The sequence below is a fragment of the Beta vulgaris genome, chromosome 6 (assembly GCF_026745355.1).
Source record: "Beta vulgaris subsp. vulgaris cultivar EL10 chromosome 6, EL10.2, whole genome shotgun sequence".
In the NCBI taxonomy this organism is placed as follows: Eukaryota; Viridiplantae; Streptophyta; class Magnoliopsida; order Caryophyllales; family Amaranthaceae; genus Beta; species Beta vulgaris.
In genome coordinates this window covers 23,618,619-23,635,724 of record NC_079207.1, presented here as the reverse complement: position 1 = coordinate 23,635,724, position 17,106 = coordinate 23,618,619, and the positions used below count along the sequence as shown (strand labels likewise).

At 35.4% G+C, this 17,106-nt stretch overlaps 2 protein-coding genes across 2 annotated transcripts; both read left to right on the top strand.

The window, feature by feature from the left end:
- Positions 1 to 13,162: 13,162 nt before the first annotated feature.
- On the top strand, positions 13,163 to 14,455 carry LOC125498350 (uncharacterized). The gene is made up of 4 exons (XM_048646507.2): positions 13,163 to 13,348; positions 13,442 to 13,543; positions 13,635 to 13,745; positions 13,829 to 14,455. Exons 1-4 carry the CDS (start codon positions 13,265 to 13,267, stop codon positions 13,967 to 13,969), a joined length of 438 nt encoding a protein of 145 aa, XP_048502464.1. The 5' UTR covers positions 13,163 to 13,264; the 3' UTR covers positions 13,970 to 14,455.
- A 1,024-nt stretch (positions 14,456 to 15,479) lies between these two features.
- On the top strand, positions 15,480 to 16,486 carry LOC125498808 (uncharacterized). The gene is made up of 2 exons (XM_048647094.1): positions 15,480 to 15,767; positions 15,887 to 16,486. Exons 1-2 carry the CDS (start codon positions 15,480 to 15,482, stop codon positions 16,484 to 16,486), a joined length of 888 nt encoding a protein of 295 aa, XP_048503051.1.
- The last annotated feature ends 620 nt before the right edge of the window (positions 16,487 to 17,106 follow it).

Here is a 17,106-nt window from a genome sequence, read left to right as displayed (position 1 = left end):
TGTGAGTTCTGGTTGAAAGAAGTTGCCTTTCTAGGGCACATCATTTCAGATACTGGAGTCTCGGTTGATCCACAAAAGATAAGAGCTATCATGGAATGGCCTAGACCCACTAATGTTCCTGAAGTTCGGAGTTTTATGGGTTTAGCTGGATATTATAGAAGATTTGTCCAAGATTTCTCCAAGATAGCCATGCCTATAACTCGATTGGTAAAGAAGACGGTTAAGTTTGTATGGAGTGATGAATGTGAAGCAGCTTTTCAAGAGTTGAAGAAGCGTCTCACTACTGCTCCTGTTCTTACTCTCCCTTCTGGAACTGATGGATTTGTTGTGTATAGCGATGCCTCTAAGCATGGATTAGGTTGGTGTTGATGCAGAATGATAAAGTTATAGCATATGCTTCCCTCAACTCAAGCCTCATGAACAAAACTACCCAACTCATGACCTTGAACTAGCCGCAGTTGTGTTTGCTCTCAAAATATGGAGACACTATCTCTATGGTGTTCCGTGTAAGATCTTCACCGACCACAAAAGCCTTAAATACATTTTACCCAAAAGGAATTGAACTTGAGGCAACGTAGATGGCTTGAACTCCTAAAGGATTATGATGTCGAGATCCTATATCACCCAGGCAAAGCTAATGTCGTAGCTGATGCTCTAAGCCGCAAATCCTACCTAAACACAACCTTAACCTTGCCGAAAGAAATCAATGATGATTTGATGAAGATGAAAGTGGAGATCATGCAACCAAAATAGAAGCACAGTTGTACGCATTGGAGTTGAGGCCGACTTTGTTGGAAGAAATAAAAGAGGCGCAAGATGGAGACTTGGAGTTGCAAAAGATAAAGAGTGATGTGAAGAAGGGAAAATCACCGGGATTTGTGATCCAAGATGATGGCACGTTGAGATTTCAGGGTAGAACATGTGTTCCAGATAAGGAGGCATTGAAAAAGAGAATTCTGGAAGAAGCTCACAACAGTCCTTTTTCTGTTCACCCTGGAGGAAACAAGTTGTACAAGGATTTAAAGCAGACCTTCTGGTGGAGCAATATGAAGCAAGAAGTTGCAGAATTTGTTTCAAGATGTCTGACTTGTCAAAGGATAAAGATCGAACATCAGAGACCTGCAGGATTGTTGCAACCATTAGATGTTCCTGCATGGAAATGGGATTCAATTTCTATGGATTTTATCATGGGGTTGCCACCATCATTTCGAGGAATGAACTCTATATGGGTCATTGTGGATAGACTGACAAAATCCGCACATTTCTTAGCCATTAGAAATAATTGGAGTTTGGATAAGCTAGCTGAGTTATATATGAGCACAATTGTCAGATTGCATGGAGTACCAAGTTCTATTGTGTCAGATCGTGATTCGAGATTCCAAGCAAAGTTTTGGAAGGAATTACAAAAGGCACTTGGTACGAGACTGGATTTTAGACCGCTTTCCATCCAGCACAGATGGTCAAACAGAAAGGACCATTCAGACCTCGAAGATATGTTGAGAGCATGTATTCTGGATTTTCAAGGAAGTTGGGAGAAATACTTGCCATTGGTTGAGTTTTCTTACAACAACAGCTATCAAGCTAGCATCAAATGGCACCATATGAAGCACTGTATGGAAGAAGATGTAGAACACCCCTATGTTGGAGTGACATCGATGAAGCTCGAATGATTGGACCTGACTTGATACAAGAGACAACGGAAAAAGTACGATTAATTCAAGCCAGGATGAAGGCTGCACAAAACAGGCAAAAGAGCTATGCGGACCGTCGAAGGAGACCATTGGAGTTCGAAGTAGGTGATCATGTCTTCTTGAAAATTTCGCCTACTAAGGGTATTATGAGATTTGGTCAAACTGGTAAGCTAAGTCCGAGGTACATTGGTCCATATGAGATTTTGGATCGAGTCAACGAAGTAGCTTATCGCTTGGCATTGCCGACAGACTTGGATAAAGTTCATAATGTTTTCCACGTGTCGATGTTGCGAAAGTATATACCAGACCCTAGCCATGTGATCAGACACGAGCCTTTGCAGCTAAGGAAGGATTTGACTTATGAAGAGAAACCGATTGAAATTCTTGATCGTAGGGAAAAGCGACTTAGAAGCAAAGTAATTCCTATGGTTAAGATTTTATGGGCTAATCACACGTCATCCGAAGCCACTTGGGAAGTAGAGGATCAGATGAGAACAAAATACCCTCACTTGTTTGAATAGATGACTTTGATGTGTTTAATTATGTGCTTCTGAAATCTTATGTATGAATGTTCAAGTTTATGAATGCATGATTTTATCCTTTTGACAATGCTATGTAAGTTTCGAGGACGAAACTTTTTCTAAGGGGGTAAGGATGTAATATCCTAAAAATCTTAAACATATTTAAGCGAATAATTAACATAATAATGTAGTTAGAGTATATTTTATTTTATTCATTCCACTAATTAAGCAACGTACAATAAAATGATTATAGAATTTTCAACATAAAAATTCACCAACTTAAGTTATGACAAATTTATATTTAAATTTCATGAGTGAAACAAGAAGGTTAATGTGTTGATAATTTACTTAAAGTACAAAATGTCAACATTTCACCCAAGATTTGACTAAGTCACGTTGATAGGTGTTAGTATGGAAAATTTCTGATTTTTGGTTGAGAAAAAAAAAAGGAAAAAAAAAGAAGAAAGAAAGCTATGGTCAATCCCCATTAATGGTGTCTTCCTCCTCACTCCACCATGTCCATTTGTCATTCATGCAATCACAACTCTCTTCTTCTTCAGTCAAATCTATTACCAATCCTCACCATTGCTTCTTCAAGTTAACAAAATCAGATTATTTACTTCACCATCCTCCTCCCAACCACTGATTTTAACTCCCAAATTTCCACTATAAATAGCCATGGAAATTCAACATCAAGAACTCACCAACAACAACCTTCATCCTCTCTTCTCCCTCTAAATCAGAAACTCAGTCAATAATCGCCGGAAAATTGTAACTAAAAGAAAAGAAAAGAAAAGAGAAAACCCCAAATTCATAATCTCTCTCCTCTGTTTCGAACCCCCACGACCGACCACCGTCGGCCACCGCGCGCGCCACCTGCGCCGCTCCCAGTCCCGCACCCACCTTTTCTTCACTCGCCGGTCACCAGCCCGCCGCCGGAGCTCCGCCAAACCGCTAGCAGCTTCGTTCTCTCACTCTCCTCTTCGCACTCTCTCACTCCTCTTCTCCTTCGCGCATCACTGCCGCGCGCGCAGCACCGTCGAGACCCAGCCACCACGCCACGCTGCCGTCGTTTCTCGCTGACCGCCGCTGCTGCTCTCCGTCCACCGGAGCCGACGTCCCATCCCTGCCGGAATTTTCATCTTCCCTGCTCTAGTAGCAGAGGTGATGATATTTTTGTTTTAAAATTTTTGATTTCAAGTTTTATGTTAATGCAAGCCCAAACTACTACCTAGTGTTAATTAGTTAAATTGGGCCTAAAGAAAACTGACTTATATTAGCCAAACCAATTCAATTTAAGTGTTGCATGTTCACTAATCGGGCTCAAATCTGACTTTTAATTGTATTATCTAAGCTATTTAGTATTAGATGGACAATTGAGTTAAACTAGAGCTGATTTAGTGCTTTAAGAAGTCATGTTAGTTTAATTTATTAAGTTAAGTATAATGTTGGGCTTATAATCTGATTTACCTAGTTAAGTAATTCAAGTTAATCTTGTTGCTTTAATATATTGAGCTTTAGTGGGCTGATTTAGTTAGTTTTACTAAACCACCCAACTTATTTACTAAAATCTATTATTAGGTTATAATTCATGATTTCTAAACTAGTTGAGTTGTTTAAAACTAATTAAAAATAATTCATTAAGCTTGTTGTTATGATTGAGTTTAAGTTATGAATACTTCACTAATCCTTATGTTCACTTATAATAATTAGTTACTTGACTTGTTAGTTTTAAATGATTAAATAATATTAATGGATCTATTATAACTTTAAACTTAATTAATTAATTAATAGACGACTAATTAGTTATTAATTAGGAACTAGAATAATGTTATGTTTTCGAAAGGTCATATAAACATGAGTTATTTCACTAATTAGTTGTCAGAGAGTCGCCTTAATTAAAAAGTTATTAACGATTAAGAAATAATGACCTTTAAGGAGACCTTTACGACGTTATAATGATCGTTATGACCTTAATAAGCGCTAACTAATATTTAGGCTTAAAAGCTAAATAACGAAAAGTTCATTAATAAAATTATTCTTGAATAGATTAAGGAAGATAAAGGATATTACAAGCCTCCCCCGGCTATCAAGGTTACTAAGCAGGAATTCAGGTAACGTCTACTGCTAACACCCACAATCCCCTTCAAAGTATGTTTTATGATCATGATTAATATTATGTTTTATATATGGATTGCGGGAAGTGAAATGTTTTATGATGGTTATGATGATACGATGCTATGAAATAATGATGTTATGATATAATTATTCACGATGATGATGATATGCTTAAAAGAAATGAAACATGATAAATTCAAGTGAAAGATGGTTCTTGGCAAGTATGTGGGCATAGAAAATGTCACCTATGATGTGACCGCCTTTCTGGCAATATTTGGACACCGAGAGTGTCATCCATTTGTGGCCATTCTGGCAATATTTGGACACCGAGAGTGTCATCCATTTGTGACTGCCTTTCTGGCAATATTTGGACACCGAGAGTGTCACCCATTTGTTTAGGGAGACGTCCCATATGCGATATGTGATATGCGACATTTGCCAAGTTACCCAAGTAAAAGATATATGATGATGAACATGATAAAGAAGATAATGTAACTTACTATGATATACTTGTGAAATGTTTTACTTATTCTCTCCTTCCTGTTTTTTAACTTAAATGATGTGAAATGAATTTACGATGTTAGGGTAGTATGTTACTGGGCCTCGGCTCACGACGTTTTGTTTTATGTTTTAGGTACCGATGGTGATAACGGGATGGCGTAGCAGTGAGGATTTACTTAATATCTAGATTATATAGACTCTCATGGTTTTAATTTAAGTTTATGTCAAAACTCTGATTAGTAACTAAGTCTCTATTAATCAAGACTAATGTTGGATCTACGTTATGCTTCATGTTATAAGATGTTTAAGTTTATGTTTTTATGTCGCCTTGTATTTTCCTTATGGAAAGTACGGCGGTAACGCATCGACTATCTAGGTTCCGCTGCTAATAATCGATTAATTAACTTAACCACGATGATTAGAGGTCGGGGCGTTACATATTGTTTGTTAATTTGTCTAACAACGTTACTGTATAAACAATTTAATCATATTTTGAAAAATGATGTGCGTCAGATAAACAACATGCATCAAAGATAGCAAGGCATCAACGAAAACTTATAATTGAAGAGAAACGAAGTTCGGGTAATAAATTTAACTCTTAAAAATATGCTAAGTTTATTTGATTTTAGTTTGGCATAGTATGATCCTAAATATATAATATGTTGTGACCAACTGACATCACCTATTGTCGCTTGACATAGCGTCTACGCCATGTCCATTGTCAACGGAAGTTATACAACCTATGCGATTATGCAGTTCATTTAGATCAAAGACACGTGTTATACGAAGTAGGGAAGTCCTTGAATCGGTTTCAAAGAGAATCATTCCAGGTATGTTATAATAAATATTAATTAACTAATACAACACCATAAATAGTTTGTACATAAGTTACACAATTAGTAAACTTTTGTGTTTATGCATTAAAAAAAATAGTTTGTCTATAGATGACAATGATAGTGAAGGAAATGATATGCATGTTGACAATTATTCAAATTCTATTGCGCGAGTAAATTTAATTGATCCAGGTATAAGTCGTGCAATAAGGCATAGAATAGTTTAGTATATTCTTTCTTATATTGTTGCTTCTTTTTTTTTTACTCATTTCTAAAATAAGAATACATGTAAATTCTATAACGAATACGTATAATATATCCTTTTTTGTAGAGGCATGTAATGGTAGTGACATTGCAGTCAATGGTGCGTTACTAAACTTACATATTATACTATCATGTTAACATTTTCTTATAAAACACTAATTACAGTGTTAGTTTTTTCTTTATTGTAGAAGGTTATTCAGATTCAGGAGATCCCACCTGTGTTTGCGAGTTTTTTGGAGCACAAATGTGGTTTGGTAAACGAGTAAACAAACGGAATAAGAATGGACGACCAAAGTTTGGGATGTGTTGCATGCAAGGAAAAGTACAATTACCTTTACTTAAGCGTCCACCACAATTTTGGATGATCTATTGAAGAAGCGACATAGTAGAAGTGCGCACTTCCTTGATAATATTAGAGGGTATGACATGATGTATTCGTTCACTTCTATGGGCGATAGAGTAATTGCACCAACTACCCATGGTCGTGGTCCATATACATACAAGATTGAAGGTCAAAATCGTCACTTGATAGGCAGTTTGTTGCCGAACGAATGAGCACGTCCTAAATTCTCTCAACTATACATATATGACACCGAGAACGAGGTTCACAATAGGAAGAATGCGGCAACGTATTATACTAATTTACTGCAAATATTTGAACATGTCATTTGTATGAAATGTATTATATATCCGCATTCTTAATAAAGCAATTCTAACATTTGAACATACTATATTGTGTCAGTTCTAAAGACCCTAATAAATTTGAAGATCGTGTCGTTGCACAATTGAAGGATATGGTTGATCAACATAACCCATTGGCCAAAAGTTTTAGAATGGCTAAAGATCATTTTGAATCAAACAACTGCGAATACTCAAAACTTAGGCTAATCGGAAGAAGGGATTCTGATGGAAGGACTTATAACCTTCCAACAACATCTGAAGTGGCCGCGCTTATAGTCGGAGACATTGATAAAGAGATAAGAGGGATATAGTAGTCCAAAGGAAAAATGGAAGATTAAGGCAGATATCTGAGCTTCACCCATCGTATTTACCGTTACAATATCCACTGATTTTCCCATATGGGGAAGATGGATATCGAGTAGATGTTATGCATAGAGATAAGACCGCATCAAGTAGTTCAACAAATAAAAGAGAATGACTTACTATGCGCGAGTGGTTTGCATACAGAATGCAAGATCTGAACAGAAGCCGATACTTTGTTATTATGTCGTCGGTTGTATCAACAATTTTTGGTTGACGGCTACACTATGATTGAGGCAGAGAGGCTCTCTTTCTAAGAATAACCAACAAAGTTTAAGATTAGATAATGTGAAGAATTTAAGAGGGGATGTGGAAAGAGGGGATACAGAGGGATCTTCCAATGGCAGTCATGGTGTTATACCACCCTCATTCACTGGTGGACATAGCTACATAAGAGAACTATCAGGATGCAATGGCCATTTGTAGATGGTATGGTTACCCAGATTTGTTCATAACCTTTACGTGTAATGCTAAATGGCCAGAAATAAGCAGATTCGTTCAAAAAAGGGGACTTAGACCCGAGGACAGACCGAATATCATCTGTCGAATCTTTAAATGAAGCTGACCAATTGGTTAAAGACCTAAAGGAGAATGAGATATTTGGCCGAGTTAAAGCTGGTACGTATAAATCAAACCTGGTCTAATGAGGTTGATGTGTATAACTTTTGTTCATCTTTAATATATATTTTTATTGAATTAATTGAATTTCATTCTAGTTTACAAAATATTGTTCTCTTAAAAACAATAGTTTGTCTACTTATAAGGTTGTTCAAATAATGATGCATACATATCTTCTTTTTTCTCTAGTTGGTTATACAGTTGAATTTCAAAAGCGTGGCTTTCCCCATGCTCATATACTTCTTTTCCTACACCCTGCTGACAAATATCCACAGGCAAGCGATATTGACAAGATTATCTGCGCTGAGTTGCCAGATCCAATTGAGGATCCGGATTTGTATGTGACTGTTATAGAAATGATGCTACATGGTCCATGTGGTTCCTCCAACACTAATGCACCTTGTATGGATCAAAATAAGTGCACAAAGCATTTCCCTAAAAGATTTATTGACGAAACAAAGGTTGATGAGGAAGGATATCCAGTTTATAGAAGAAGAGATAACATAACCTCGGTTGAGAGATTGAGTGAGGAAGGATATATGGATTTCCTATTCACCATCGAACCCCTGCTGTTGAGAGATTGAGTTTCCATCTACCTGGGGAGCAAACTGTCGTCTACACTGACCAGATGGATGTAGGAGATGTACTTGAAAGACCTAATGTTGATAGCACAAAGTTTTTATCCTGGATGGAATGCAACCAAAAGTATGAAGAAGCAAGACAGTTGACTTATGTAGAGTTTCCCACGAAATTTGTTCAGAAACAACCTACGCGAGAATGGGCACCTAGGTCGAAATGTTTCTCACTTGGTAGGGTCTACCATGTCACTCCAGGTTCTGGTGCGAAATACTATCTAAGAACACTCCTTCATTTTGTCAAAGGTCCGACGTGCTACGAGGATATAAGAACCGTTAATGGTTTAGTGTATCCAACCTTCAAAGAAGCTTGCTACGCAAGGGGGCTGCTTAATGACGACAAGGAATACCTAGACGCCATAACAGAGGCAAGCTTTAGAGAAACGGGGCATCATCTACGAAATCTATTTTGCATGTTACTTATGTCTGGTAGCTTATCTAAACCAGAAGACATATGGGAAAAGATATGGCACCTACTATCTCACTACAAAAATAATGAGAATAGGCAACATATAAAATTGCAACACTACATAAATCATTACCTTTTCTAGTCTAAGGCAACACCATTAATGTGTTACCTTGAACTGAAACTAATTACACTTGATTATAAAGCAACAACAAGGAAAGTGTTGCCATAAATCGTGTAAGGCAACAACTACTATTCCTGTTGCCAATTTCTTGTCTAGGGCAACATGTTTTAAGAAATGTTGCCTAAGAATACGACAATAGATGAACCATTGCCTTACTTGGTAACAACTACACTCATGTTGCCAATCTTTGGCAACGGATTCAATGTATTATATGCAATGTAATGTGCGTCGTAAAGGTGGCCAATAATACGGTTGGCTGATCCAACCTAGCCATCTCGTGGGTCGTCGTGCGGGCTTAGCCCATAAATAATCCATTCCAAGCTCTTGAGGCTTGTGAATTTGGTGTGCGGGCTATATAACTTTGGCCCAACTTATGAATACCTGCTTGGAAAATCACCCATACCACTAATAATCCAGCCAGCCCCTCATCCCACCCACCCACACAACCCACATACTTGTCCAATCCGTAGACTAGACTAGACCATATACCAATCAACGACCAACCTAGCCCAGCTTGTGGAACCGCAACAACCCATCCCATAAATTTTAAGATGCATGTAATAATTAATAATAATTAAAAAAGACGTTATGATAAAATAAATGCTACCGATGATCATGAAAATTGTGAATCACTTTATTTACACTACTTTCCATATGTTACATATTTAATATTGTGGTAATAGTTATTAAGGACTAAATCATATAATGAATGTTATATACCTATATATCATTAATTAGTACAAGACTCATAAACTCATGAATTTGGTTTTCAATTAAAATCAGAGTATAACTTTAAAAGATAATGATTCATTATTATTTATTGATATTAAAAATTACTAATTATAGAAACCTAAATAGTTTCAAAAATTATGTAACATTAAATTAATTTGCTTAAATACTTTTTAGAGAAAAGATTGAAAACCAGATGCAAAATTCAGTCCTGTCCAAAATATTACAACTTTTATACTTACTTTCCCCACAACAAGTCGAACTGACTTGAAACGTGTCAAACAAGAAAATTAGGACTCATGTCAACTGATAATTGGTACTTTTAAAAACAACTATAAGAATTTAAAATTGAAATAATTGAAATACAACATTAAAAATTTTGAAAAATACAAAAGAAGAGCCTCATTTTTCTATACATACATCTCATGTTTGGTTCGGATCGAGTTATCGGGTCGAATTGTGGCTTATACATCGCTAAGATTGACATTAAAAGGAAAATTCATTATTTTTTTTTGAAAATAAACTTCGTGGACCATCTTATGGAACATGGATGACGAAAATTTGCTCAAAATAAGTACAAATATATAAACTTTCACGGTCATTGTCCCGAGCCGGATAAAAGAAGGTATTCTCTTGACCTCGAAATGGTGTTTTTTTTTTCGAAAATAGACTCCACCAGGTAAAGCCTGAAGGTGTTCACAGTAGTTATGTCACTTTTTGACTTCTCTTTTCCAATTTATTTTGTACTCTTTTTCTTATCTTACTCCTTTTGTCTCATATTAATCACAATATTTTTCATATCCGGTCATCCTATATTAATTACGACACTAATAACACACCACCAATTAATTTAATCACACAAAATAATTTTTTCATAATAGAAATATACCCATGATCTTCAATCAAAAAAACTTTAAGACTAAAATAGTAACTCATCATCTTCCCACTTCGTGTACTTCCTAAAACGTTGTGCATGAGGATATGTGTTGATTAATAATAAGTATACTAATTCATAGCCAAACCTCAAGCCATACAAATGATGTTTTATTCCATTGAATGTAATGCATTTACCAAGTCTACCAATAGCTCAAGATATATTCTTGCCAAAAATTACATCTAATCCTAATTTATTACTCCTCCATCCTATAATCTTTTTGATTAAAATAATAGTGGATCATATCCAAATATACAAGTGCAAAGAGTACTCTGAGATGGATGAAAAAAGAAAGTGTACTCCAGATTTATATATTAGTATATTTGTCTTTAGAAATGCCATATTAATATTTTGTGAATGACTATATCATATTTTAAAACAAAACTAGTTTTTAGATCCGGGCTATTCTCCAAGTAAGAAAAATTTTCATTTATCAATATTGTACTTTAAAACGATAACACAAAATACAACTTGGTCTAGTGGTTAAAACTTTAGTATATGAACTTGAGGTCATGGGATCAAAATTATTATACATGGATTACATGAACTAAAATTCCCCTAGAGAGAGCTCCACGTGACACCGTTCGTTCCTTGTTTAGGAACACCTTTTAATATAGGAGAAATTCATAAGAGCGGGCCCAACTATAACCTATTTTCTTTTATAAGTCCCAACAATGGATTACTCCCTATAGGTCCCAATTGTTTACCATCTTGTAGTTTTTATAAGTCCTGAATTACTTATAAACTGTTTAAAAGGTAAGATTTTTAAACATATGCTCCATTTTATAGGTCTTTGTCACTTGACGAAAGTGTTCGAAGATGGTAAAAATTTAAAAAACCTTACCTTCTAAACCGGTTATGAGTAACTGGGGACCTATAAAAATCACAAGATAGTAAATTTGAGACCTGTGGGAAATAATCCATAGTTGAGACTTATAAAAAAAATGGCTAATAGTTAAGCTATCTCTTGTGAATTTTTCCTTTAATATATTTTTTTATATAGATAAGATGAATTCCAAGATCAAGCAAAGAAAATTGTAACACGTCAAAAGCGGAAAAAAAAGGAAAAACTACCTACTGCTACTAAAATGGCGGAAATATTTCGCTCCATAATAGTATATTACTAGGAAAAAAAATTCCCCACTAACATTCAGTTACAGAGAGACAGAGAGTACTACTACCCTCGCCAGTCGCCCCTCCCTTTCTAGTTTCTACTCTCATCTCCTCTCCTTGTAGATGCTGAAACTACTATAGGTAAGTTAATTTTTAATTCAGCTTCCAATATAATTTGCAATTGATGAACTTTCTCTACTGAGTCTACTCCTACTCACAATCGTTTCACTAACAATTTTCCCAGTGCACAATTCAAGTATTGTTATCCTAAGAATTCAACTTACATGCAGCCGGATTTTGTCATCCCTTAACATCTCCAAGGTATCCCTTCTCTCCAACTCCTTTTCATATATATAATTTCATGTGATTTTTTTTGTCAATCATTTATTGGAATTTTGATTTCTACCGGACCCTTCTCTAACATCTTCCCCCTAATTTTCGTGTCAAATCTAATTGTTATGTGTTTGTTATTTAAAATTAAATGAAGAATTGGTTTATTGAATCAGTATATATAATATTTGTTTGATTTGTGTCACTAATTTTAATTTGTGTATTTTATACCCTATATTTGAATTCTATTCTTGTATTTGTGTCTTCATGCCCAAAATCTGAACTTTAGTCATGTATTTGTGTTATTGATTGGCTAGAGTTATATCTTCAAAAGCATGTAATTATTGATGACATTTATTGGCTAGAGTTATTACTTCATAAACATTGAAATAGTGAGCAATGATGATTACCTCTAAACCACTTCACTGTCGTCAATTTACATAACCTAAACAAGAAAGATGGTGGATGAAACCTATAGATATCTTTTAATCCTCTTTTCACCCAAATTAGTAAGATATGATATATGGATCACATAGATTTCTGTCCTATAGTTTGCAGACAATTGTATGTAGAGTGACTTTATACTTGATAATGTTCTCCTAGAGTCTGCAACACATGAGGTCAATGGACCATTAGAAAGTTAATTTAATTTCTTTATCCTTTCTAACATACTTGACATCAATTGTTCATTATTATTGCCGAAACATTATGTTATCCCTGAGGAATGATAAACCTCTTTTTGCTAGATGTTTGCAAACATCTAGCAGAGGTAAAAATGTCAATATATATAGGAAATAGTTGTCAGTCAAACAAAAAAGTTATCTCGAAAATTGTAAAGTGTCAGTCAAACCAAAAAGTAGTCGCGAAGATTCCGATGCTAAAAAATAGTGTTCATGCTACTAAAATTAGTGTTCGTGTAACTAAAAATAGTGTTCATGCAACTAACAAATAGTGTTCATGAAATGTAAAATAGTGTTTTATTCATCTTCTATTTCATGGGACCCATATCACCAAAAAGTTATCTCGAAAATTGCAGTGTGTCAGTCAAACCAAAAAGTAGTTGTGAAAATTCCGATGCTAAAAAATAGTGTTCACGCTACTAAAACTAGTGTTCGTGTAACTAAAAATAGTGTTCATGTAACTAACTAATAGTGCTCATGAAATATAAATAGTATTTTATTCCTCTTTATCTGCTAGATGTTTGCAAACATCTAGCAAAAAGAGGTTTATCATTCCTCATCCCTATCGAGGGAAAGAAATGGGTTTTAGGAACTATTGGAGCTTGTTGGAGAGGCTACAAGTGTCGTTTGAAAAAAAATCACTTTCGAAAGTATAACAATGATGCAATGAGGATAAAAAACCGACCAAGAAGGGTCCCAAAGTCAATGTTTAAGGCTTTACTAAAAATTTGGCATGGTGAAAAACATAAGGTAATGAAGTTTTTCTAATATTATTGCTATAGTGCTGCTACATGTTTCTTTGTCTTATGAAATGGTCACACATTTAAGACTTTATATGTATAGGAAATTAGTGAAAGAAACACATCAAATCGTCTAGTGGGAAAGGAGAAGAATATAATGCATACTGTAGGACCAAGGAGTTTTGCTAGGGTCAAAGAAGATTGGGTGTGTATTTAATGGTTTTTTTCTATTCAAGGTCTAGTTTGTACAAAATTTTAATTTTTCAAGATAAATGACTTGCACTTCATATATGTAGAAAAAAGAAAGAAAAACCACCAAAGATCCGACACCGGCGCAAGTGTTTATTGAAACTCGTAAGGAAAAGCGGACAAAGCGCAAGCCTGGTGACCCGAGAGACAAACTAATTGTAAGATTCGAAGTTCATGTCTTACATTATTGTTGCACATCAGAGTATTTGTACTAATCTTCCATCTCTCATGTGATTATTAGACTGAACTTAAACAACAAGATTCCCAGGCAACTACTACAGTGAACGATGTTGAGAGTGTCGTTTCTACTATTTTTAGTTCTAGTGACAAAAAGAAACGTCGGTTACGCCTATATGGAAGGGGTGTTCTTGTACCCAGTTAAAACATAAGGCTATTTTAGAAGAGACTAAAAAGAAGCACGATGAGGAGGTTCAAGCTATAAGAAAAAGTTATGAAGACAAGAGGAACCAAGATAGGGCAGAGTTAGCTAATGGTCTAAGATCATTTTTCTCTCAAATGGAAGAAAAAAGTCCTCACATGTCTTTTGACCTTAGCATGTTTGGCTCTTTGTTGGTTGATGGTCAATCCCAAAAGGACACTCAAAGAAGAAGATGACGAAGATGAAGACGAAGACTTAACTTGATTTATGCTTTACCTTATCCATTGTCGCTTCCTTACACCCTTTTGGTCAGAATGCTCTAAATACTATCATTAGATTAGTATAATTAGTAGTACTCTTCGGCAAGATATTGTTTAGACTTAATTTGGTTTTTAGATTTTTGGTTGTATTTTGTTTCGATTTTCGATATTCACATGGATATATATTGTTTCATGAATTTCAGCAAGTTTAGAGGAGATTATTGTGAAATACTTTGTTAGCTATAATTGATTGTTGTCATGATGAGTTCACAGGTGTTTTGAGTTCTTATACAAGAAATGCTATAACTACTTAAGCTTGATTAAGCAACATTAGTATTACTTTCACTTATCAATGTCATGGGCAACATATTTTACTTTGTTGTTGTAGGCATTGTCGTTGCTTTTGGGATGATGGGCAACATTTTAATATTATTACTAACAAAGATAACTGTCCAAAAAATGTTGCATGTTATGATATAAGCCAACGATTTCAAATTGTTGCCAAATATTTGCAACAGTTTTCACCTATTGCCTTAGAAAATTATTGCCTTAGGGTCTTTTGATCATTATCATCTGAAGTGTTGCCTTTGAATAAAAAATTGTTGCCATAAGAATAGGCAACAGAGGTAAATGCAACACGTCGAGTGTGTTGCCTTAGATATAAGGCAACAATTATTTATCTTTGGCAATGGTTTGGTGCTATTGCATATACCTAATGATCTGATGACATTCTAAATAAACAACGTCGTATTCATAAAAACAAAGGTACAAGCTACACTACTTTGCGTAATTACATTTGTATCGCTTACTTGCATGTTTAATAATTGTGCAACGAAAAAGGATCACGATGACATCAATGAAGGCAGCTAAGATTAAATCTTCTCTATCGTGTTGCAGATTTAACTCTAACTAATGAACAAATTCAAGCTTTTGCGTTGGCAGATATTGAAGCTAAACTACAAAGTAACAGCAGTAGCCTTCGAAAATTCAGTGAGATGCCTTTTCCAGATGAATTAGTTGTGTTTGAAGGTTAAAATAAGCTAATAGCGGATGAGCTTTCATATGACATACCCTCATTAATTCAGGAATATGACAAATTGTTTCCATGTCGTCTAACTAAAGAACAACTAATGGTTTTCAACGAAATAATGGAGTCTGTTAATGGCTAATCAGGAGGTGTCTTTTTTGTATACGGATATGGAGGCACGGGTAAAACATACATTTGGAAGACATTGTGTGCTGCATTTAGGAAGATGGGTGAAATTGTTTTGCCTGTGGCATCAAGTGGAATTGCGTCCCTATTTCTTCCAAAAGGTCGAACCGCCCATTCAAGGTTCGGGCTTCCACTCAATGTTTGCGAAAACTCTACGTGTGTAGGTATTAGGCCTAGTTCTGACTTAGTTGCATTGCTCATGAGAACAAAGCTAATTATCTGGGATGAAGCACCAATGATGCACAAATATTGTTTTGAAACACTTGATAGGAGTTTAAAGGACATTATGCAAGCTGTGATCGAGCTAATTTGCATCGACCATTTGGAGGTAAAGTTGTTGTATTTGGTGGTGATTTAAGACAGATTTTGCCTGTTATACCCAAGGGTAAAAGGCAAGACATAGTATTAGCGAACTTAAACTCTTCGTTTCTATGGGATTCATGTAAGGTTTTGAAGCTTACACGCAATATGATACTTCAATCATGTTCTTCTTCGTCGACTGCTAGTGAAATAAGGGACTTCTCAGAATGGATATTGAGCGTTGGTGATGGCAGAGCTGGAGGGCCCAATGATGGAGAAGTCGATATTGAAATCACTGAAGATATTCTTATAGACGGTGGAGATGACCCCATATCATCAATTGTCGACAACACATACCCTTCACTCACTGATCACCTTTGGGAAGCCAAATACTTCCAAGAAAGAGCAATTCTAGCTCCAACTAATGAAATAGTTGAGAAGGTAAATGATCATGTGTTGTCCACAATTCCAGGTGATGAGAAAATTTACTTGAGTTGTGATGCAGTTAGTAAAGATGAAGGGAACTTAGGGGCTCATGATATATATTCTACTGAATTCTTAAACACAATAAAGTGTTCGGGCCTGCCAAATCATAGTAGTAAGTTAAAAGTTGGTGCGCCGATCATGTTGCTTCCAAGAAAGAGCAATTCTGGATTGTGTAATGGCACGAGGGTGGTAGTGAAGCATTTAGGCAATCGAGTGATCGAAGCTACTGCCATTTCAGGGAGCAATGTTGGTGACAACTGACAAGGTATTCATCCCACGAATGACACTAACACCGTCTGACTGAACAAAATTTCCTATAAGATTTCAAAGACGGCAATTTTCTTTAACTGTGTGTTTTGCTATAACAATAAACAAAAGTCAAGGACAATCATTGTCGCACGTCGGGTTTTATTTACCAAGGCATGTTTTCAGTCGTGGTTAGCTATATGTCGCTATTTCCCGAGTCACGAGCAAAAAAGGACTTAAAATTCTTATTTGTGATAAAGAGAATAATATATGCAAAACAACTAAAAATGTTGTTTATAAGGAAGTGTTCCAAAATGTATAACTTCATACACATTTTTGTAATTTTTGTTATTATAACTTTTACTTATTGTTTCATTAGAAAATTTGTTATCTACTATTTGTTTCATTGGAAATTTTGTCTTATTAAGCAAATCCCTTCCCGTGCATTTTTGCACGGGTCCAAAAACTAGTTTTATATATAAAAAGAGGTTCAAAATTTTGGTGTCGCGGTAGCAAAAAAAAATAGAATGACGTTTGGAATCAAATCCGTCAAAACGTTATTATGTTTGGACTATTTCCGTGAAGTCAATGACATTTAGATAATAGTTCCTTCATTAGAATGCATCTGACAGTAA